Raw genomic sequence first — 8,082 nt, forward strand, 5'->3', positions numbered from 1 at the left:
CGCCCGGTAATCAAGATGTTCCAAATTTATTAGAAATTCTATTTTATTATACTAAATCCATATGTTTTCCTTGTAAGTGGAAAAAAATGTTAGTATATTATAATAGTTATTTTTTAAAATTATTTTTTTTTCTAATATTGTAGAATTTTATGAACTTCATTCGCTACGGTTATGCATGGTTAGCTTATAAATACTTCTCAGTTCTCTCCCATGATTGTGCAGGTTGAAGTCCACAGAGAGAGAAGAGAGATATCATCTTAGCTCTCTCTCTCTCTCTCTCTCTCTAAATTAGGCAGACAATGCCTCAACTCCCTCTTCTCCGTTTTGCGTCCTTATAAAAAGTTTCATCAATCATTCCACAATTCTGATCAACAGGACGTCCGCCGCATTTTCCTTTAATTTGATGATAAAGGTTAACCATCAAGTGGTTCATGAAATTCCTTGTTTTCTGCTTTTTGTTTCCCGGTAGCTTTTTATCGGTCGAGGTTCAAGTAACAAAGTTATAATGTTTGATCTTATATATGTCAGCATCTCAGGTATAAGATGAAGGTTGCTCTGTCTTCTGCCTACAAGCAAGTCCAACCTCTAGTGATGAACTTTCAGGGGGAGATCAAGGCAAGGGACCCTTTCTATACGCGGAAAGTTGTGTTCGTGATGGGAGCCACCGGCACCGGAAAATCCCGCCTCGCAATTGATTTGGCGACTCGGTTCCCTGCCGAGGTCATCAACTCCGACAAAATGCAGGTCTACAAGGGCCTCAACATCGTCACCAATAAGGTCACTGAGGAGGAGTGCCAGAGCGTCCCCCACCACCTCATGTCATTCGTGGACCCTGACTCTGACTTCACGGCCACTGACTTCCAGAATCACACGTCCATGGCTCTCCAATCGATCTACTCGCAGGGCCGGATCCCAATAATAGCCGGAGGGTCCAACTCCTTTATAGATGCCCTTGTGAATGACAACCCCGAGTTCCAGCTGATGTACGACTGTTGCTTCCTCTGGGTCGACGTGTCCTCGCCCGTGCTCCAGTCTTTTGTGTCCGAACGGGTCGACCGGATGGTGAGGGCAGGGTTGGTCGAAGAGTTGAGGAACATGTACGACCCAGAGGCCGATAACAATAGGGGAATCAGGCGAGCGATTGGGGTCAGTGAGATGGACCAATACTTCCGAGCTGAGGCCACTGCTGATGATCAGACCCGAACGGGGCTTATGGAGGCAGGCATTGCCAAGATCAAGGAGAACACATGCACGCTGGCCCAACGGCAGCTCCAGAAGATTCGCCGGCTCAACAGCCTGTGGAACCGGAGTATGCATCGGATCGATGCCACGGAGGTATTCTTGAAACAAGGGAAACCAGAGGCCTATGAGGTATGGGAGAGGCTCGTAGCAGGACCGAGCACCACGATCGTGGGCCAGTTCCTGTTCGACGAGCAGCCCATGGGGTTCCCTGTATCACCCGATACAACAATCCCATCGATCATTTCAGCACCGGTGCCAATGGCTGCTGTTGCAGCCGCAACCCACTAAAGCCTGAGCGAGAGAGGTTTACAATTTCAGTGCCATGGCAGATGATTGGGCAAGTTCTCTGTCTTGGAAAATTTTTGCCACCTGAAAGAATTTCATCTATAAATTTTGGTTTTTTAAGGCAAATTAAAAGGGGAAAATTTAAAAATAAATAAAAAAAGGCAAAGGGCAAAGGGATTTTACGGCTGGGGAATAAAGGGGTTGCTGTCACCTGTCAGGTCGTTAGAGTAGAGAAAAGAGGGGGGAGAGAATAAAGAATAAAGAATACACTTTGCAACTAGTGGCCGTACAGCTTGGGAGCATTTGTAATCCGTGCTATGGCTACTGCAGAGAAACTTTTCTTGCCATTCCTGCATGTGGCTTCGGGTGTAATTCTATACGAGGCAGGTTACATCGAAATGGACCATCGAAGAAGCGGTTTAGGCGGTTTGATTTAAGCGGAGACCTCTGTATATTCTTAGCAAGTTTCATGAGAATCCGAATTAGAGACTGCAAATTTTGACGTTTGTAGGATTGTGCACACAGCAATGGGAGCTGGTAGGTTCGTATGGGGCCTGTATGATTCTCATTGTGAGTATCGTTTCCAACAAATGCGTCGACCCCTATGTACGCGGTGTACGTGGAGCGGAAAATGGACTTTTTGTTTTGGTCGTTCATCTCTTCTGTTTTCTTCTTCTTCTTCTTCTTTCTTCTTTCTCTTGGTGTGCCTTCTTCATATGGCTACATTGTATGTATAAATGATTGAATAACTAAATGGTCTTTTTTTTAGCGTCTCTTAAACCATCATGTAAAGTTAGTAATGATATATTTAAGGGTTAATTATACTGATGATCCAAAAAGTTTTACTAATGTATCAAGTTGGTCCGAAAAGTTTTTTTTGCTACTTGATGGTACAATATGTTTCAAAAGTGTAACATGATAGTACAAACTGTCAAATCGCAACTGACGCTGTCAAGCGACGCTGACATGGCGCAAACGTGTTAGGTCATTTTCTGACGTGGCCGAAACAGTAACCCCCCTCTCCCCCCCTCTTTCTTCTTCTTCTTCGGGAACAGGGCAAGGGAAGGGAGGAGCGGGAAGAGCAGGAATCGAAGAAGAAGAAGAAGAAGAAGGAGGGAGAGAGATGGGTTACTGTTTCGGCCATGTCAGCGTCGTTTGACGGCGTCAATGACGAGATGACGGTTTATATTATCATGTTACACTTTTGAAACATTTGTATCATCAAGTAGCAAAAAAATTTTTTTTGACTAACTTGATACATTATTAACACTTTTTGGACCACTAGTGTAATTTATCATATATTTAATCATACTCGCTCAAGATCAATCCTACAGCATTACAAACCCATGTGGATTTGCAGTGGCCAGGTCACGGTATCGCAGATATGATACATTTTTAATGGCACATATCCATAGGATTGTGCCCACCATTTTTATTACAGGACTCTTGATAAACACTAATAGATAGAAGTTAATCAGTTTATACAGATTGCTGATTATCAATGAAGTTTCTGATCACGTCGATTCAAGTATCGATCAAACTAAGCAGCCATTTATGATGATGTTCAAGACCTTTGCGACCATATATCGAGTATTAGATAACTATATCTCTAACTGAACTCGCAAACTTGATTCCATGGATATGTTTGCCTCTTCTTATTCTCTAGGATCCTAGAGAGCCCACATCATATAAATAAAGAAAAACCATTAAATTTATAAGAGACTTGGCATATGTTTGTTTTGATTTAAAATTAAACACTTAAATCTTAAAAATTTAATCACTTAAGAGAATAACTGCTTAATTAGTTAAGTCAAAATTTATTTAGTAAAGTTAAGTGTTGAAAATTTGTAGTTTTTTAAGGTTATATTTATCTTCTAGCCCAACATTTACTTCTTTACACTTGGCCCCATATTATTTTTATTTAACTACTGAAAATAAATAAAAACGAGAATTAAAATAAAGAAAAAAAGAACGAAACGGCAAGATCAGAAAGAAGGTGTGGTGGTGGCTCTAATCTTGGCCACCACCGCCCAAGGTGAGCTCGCCGATCACACCAAAAGTCGCGAGCGACCTTGCTTGTGCGTTAATGCCCAGGATCAGAGACACTATTGCTCGGGAATAGCGAATTCCAGCCCCTTCTCTCTCTCTCTCTGATTTCAAAGAGAGCGGGGGGAGATCAGAGTGATGGGGTTCCAATGTCGGCCCCCATTGCCCCAATTTCTTGTCCTGAAGAGAGAGGGGGAGTTATCGAGTGATGCTGGCCTCGATCTCGGCCACCACTATCTAGACGAGGTTGTCAGCGACCCCCGACTTCGCGGCAACCTCAATTTGGACGAGGGTGGCCAAGATTGGGGCCACCGCCGCCCCTCTCCCCTTGTTGTCTTCCCCCCCCCCCCCCCCTCTCTCTCTCTCTCTCTTCCTTCCTTCAAGTCTCTACCTTCGAATGGACTGAATTGCAAAATTAAAAAAAGATTGTGTTACCAAACACATGCCTAGTTACCAGCCTAAACTTTTGGTTTTGGGTACGAGTTCAGTCTCATGTAGGCCCAATAAAATTTTTAGATGGAACCAGAGACGACCTTGGCACACAACCATGCGGGATTGCCTGTAGGCTGTGTCTAAGGACTACCGACAAACCAATAGCTTACCAAGACGAGAATCAGTAGCTTGTCCGAGAGGATGATCATTCACGCTTATGAGAATGTAATTTTTGAATTAAATATGGATTCAATCATTTATAAGTCCAGTGAAATTATAAAACTTCTATATGATCCATAATTAATTCTTGCAATAGACTCGCACTCCTAATCGACACATGGATGTAGCCGGAGTACAATGGTATCAATGGGGGAGAAGGAAAAGATTTTTTTTTCTTTTTTCTTTCCGAAGAAAAGAAAACCAAATCAATTAATTTGTAGGACCACTATGGAGAAATTGTTGTCTCGTTGCCACATGATTCCAACTATATTTAGATATGGTGCATATGATGCCTTTATACCCACTTATAACCCCAAATCAAAAAGGGCCTAAGGGACCCGCACAACAAGGGGCAAGAAAAACATCCTTTGTTTTTAAGCTTCACTAAGGGGGGAAAGAAAAAGTTCAATGATCAGTCATGATCACCTTTTACCAAAAGGAAGCTTAATGTTATAGCTTTGCATCTAATATAAATATAAATTAAAGCAGGGGATGATAATCATTTTTAAGAGCTTTGTAATGAGTGCTTGTCTGCAACTTTGTCCGCGATTGATAATGAAGCAGCTGGCTACGTGCCTAGGTGCTTAGAATATATTAGGACTATGAGAATTTAAAATGTCATACTCGTCTAATTTAAAAAATTAATCTTATTAGATGCGATGCGATTTATGTATATATTACTCAGTATTCCTTCTCACATGTGGGCTCAATTAGTTTTGTTGACCTATTTCGTGGAATTAATTAAATTGGGGGGCAAACACGTGCACAACGGATCAAAAATGCGCTCTGATGCCATTTGAGATTTTAAGATAACATAATTGTCTAATAAAAAAGGTTGACATTGTCAGATAAAGTGTGATTTATATATTTATTACTGGATGAGGATGAAAAAATTCATGCACGCCATATTATCAGTAGTTAACTCATTTCATTTGAAGCGTGTGATGCATTTATTCACTACATCGTGACAGTTTCCCTGTGCTTCCATTAAAATTTAACGAATGAAAATGTTTTAGTAATTACAAGCATCCATGTGTTTCATTCGGTGGTGGGTCCTTAATTAAGGGGAAGCCTTAATTTACAAATGAATGAATAATCTTCCACGAAATGCTTCATTTTTCATTGAGTGATCATGTGACATGTGTTCGGAAGGCGTGGTAAGGAATTTCAGGATCGTGTGAGAATCAGTAATGATTAAATGATATATACCATCAGAACATTGTTCTTTAGGATCAAGCACATGTAGCATAGCATATATACACAAAGCGCACCAAGATGTTTGCACTTCACTCACCCTAAAGAAATTGCATGTTCTAAAGCAATTTCGCATATCGTTTTCAGCAAAAATCCTTGTCCAACAAATATTACTAGAAAAGGGAAAACATACTATTCCCCTAATATATATGCAAAACAACAGTCACCGGCGGATTTAGAAATTTTGTCAAAGGGGGCGAAGTCCAAAGAAATCTTGTATCGTACAGTAAAGAGGGGTAAAAGAGGATAATTTCATTGAAAATTTGATAAACTCGATAATTTCCAATAGAAATTTCATAATTTTTCCTGAATCCAAACACGACCCCCCTAAATCCATTCCTGACAACAGTACTAATAACAATAATTAATAATAGTATAATAATAAATAATAAACATTATTAATTTATTCCTCATTATTATTATTATTGTTTAAATTTTCATCATTGTTATTATTCATGAGCCAATGAATTCGATTATTAGTGCATCAAGAATTTGCCGAATTGATCAGTCCCAATCTGTCAGCCCTAAAGTTCGTCCTCTTATGGATGAAAGGCTTAGGATGGATTTGAGGGGAAATTTTTCTTCTTATGTTCTCAAAGATTAAGTCGAAATATGTGTCAAATAGCCCCTAAAAAGATTAAATTCATTGGTGCAAAGAAGACCACACCAAATAAATAACTTTTTAATATAATTAACATAAATTGAGATGAAACACGATATTTGCATGGAAAAACTACGATTTTGCTAATTTAAAAAGAAAAAAAAATCAGATGCTATATACTGAACATAAATTACATAGCAAGGCGATATTAAAAATGTTTAATACATCACAATCAGTCTTTCTCAGTGAGGATAAAACGTGAAATTTGAGTACAGCTAGAAAGCCAGGAAAAAATTAAAAGAAAGGAAAATTCGAATAGATCCTAAGCTTGTCTTCTTAGCTCATATATCAATGGTCGTCCCCATCAGAATCAAACCCATCGATATATTAATCAACCCGATTCACTCCTTCAGCAGGAGTACAAAATACCAATCAAACTTTGCATTATCAGTCACCATCGTAGTCCCCAGTCATCAAATACTTGGAATATATGCCTGGCTAGAAATTGAACGGATCGATGTCAGAGCTTAGCATATATTTGCCACTTCCATGAAAGGAGAATCCATTTATATGGGTCATGTCTTTTCAATCACCTAGTACGGTAATGCACCAAAAGGACAAGGGAGGATTCTACGGTATGAAGTAGCCGGTACCAGCATGTACATAATTGAATCAATCACATTATCTTATTTATGATTTTAAAAAAAAAGAAATGTAATAATATTGTCGTTCTTAAATTCCTTATAACGGACGGTTACATAAAAATGTTGAACAATGTTGGCCGTTATTGTTGGGGCGGTTTTTCTTCTATATGAAGAATGGTGAAAGCGAGTGTTGCAGGTAATCTCACATGGAAAAATTGAGAAGAAATCTATAAATTTATAAGAGACAATGGTTTAGTAACCTATTGACTTAAACTTTTGAGTTGCGAATAAACTCGAATCCGGAGTAGGCCTGTAGATTTTTCCTAACAAGTGGTATCGGAGCCCAAGGTAACGATTCTGATGACCACACACGCATATGCATGGAAACCCACACCACACCAAGGTCCGAGTGTGGAACTGGTGGCTAGTGAAGGGCCTAACAATTGGTATATGAGTCCGGAGCTGAAAGCCCAGCTTGAAGTTAGCTGTGTCCAGTGTGTTGCTTGTTGTCGTATCACGGGGATTATGACGAAGTCCTCCACATAGTCGAGAAGGGGCAGAATTATTGAGACAGTTTCTCTCATATATGGAGAATGGTGAAAGCAGGTGTTGGAGGTAATCCCACGTGGAAAATGTTGGTATCTGAGTCCGGAGCTGGAAGCCCAGCTTGAAGTTAGTTGTGTCCAGTTTGTTGCTTGCTGTCGTATCACGGGGATTATGACGAAGTCCTCCACATAGTCGAGAAGGGGGAGAATTATTGAGGTAGTTTCTCTCATATATGAAGAATGGTGAAGGCGGGTGTTGGAGGTAATCCCACGTGAAAAATGTTAGAGGTAATCCCACATGAAAATGTTGAGAGGAAATCCATAAGTTTATAAGAGATAATGGTCTAGCAACATATTGGCTCAAGTTTTTGAGTTGCGGATAAACCCGAGTCCGAAGTAAGCTTGTGGATTTTTCCTCACAGTTGGGTGAGTAATAACTTGGTTATGTCGTTGTCGTGATCAACGATTAATCTATATAATATATAAACTTGACTAAACTCTAATAAATTGGGGTAGAATAGTAAATATATTTATAATTTAGTATGTTGTATCATAATAATAATAATAATAATAATGTATACATAATATAAAGTTGTATCCCAATAATAAATAAGAGTAGAAATGTAATTTTAAAATAGTGTAGGGTCATAAATGTAAATATCTAAATAATATTTAAGATTAAAAAATACTATTTTAAAGAAAATAAGTACTATCTTAATGATATATGTGCATGAATTAAATGCAAAAAAGCAACGCAATTATAAATATGTATTTTAATTCATTTTGATTAAATAATAATCAAAAAATAAATTAT

The 8,082-nt window shown here is 39.0% G+C and overlaps 1 protein-coding gene across 2 annotated transcripts; it reads left to right on the forward strand.

Moving 5' to 3' along the window:
* The first annotated feature begins 222 nt into the window (after nucleotides 1-222).
* LOC116194025 (adenylate isopentenyltransferase 5, chloroplastic-like) lies at nucleotides 223-2,355 on the forward strand. 2 transcript variants are annotated; one of them, XM_031522753.1, is made up of 2 exons: nucleotides 223-412; nucleotides 529-2,355. In XM_031522753.1, exons 1-2 carry the CDS (start codon nucleotides 404-406, stop codon nucleotides 1,528-1,530), a joined length of 1,011 nt encoding a protein of 336 aa, XP_031378613.1. In that variant the 5' UTR covers nucleotides 223-403; the 3' UTR covers nucleotides 1,531-2,355. The 2 variants fall into 2 exon arrangements, with proteins under 2 accessions (XP_031378613.1, XP_031378618.1); XM_031522758.1 differs by having other exon boundaries at nucleotides 537-2,355.
* Nucleotides 2,356-8,082: the final 5,727 nt, after the last annotated feature.

The sequence above is a fragment of the Punica granatum genome, chromosome 1 (assembly GCF_007655135.1).
Source record: "Punica granatum isolate Tunisia-2019 chromosome 1, ASM765513v2, whole genome shotgun sequence".
Lineage (NCBI taxonomy): Eukaryota > Viridiplantae > Streptophyta > Magnoliopsida > Myrtales > Lythraceae > Punica > Punica granatum.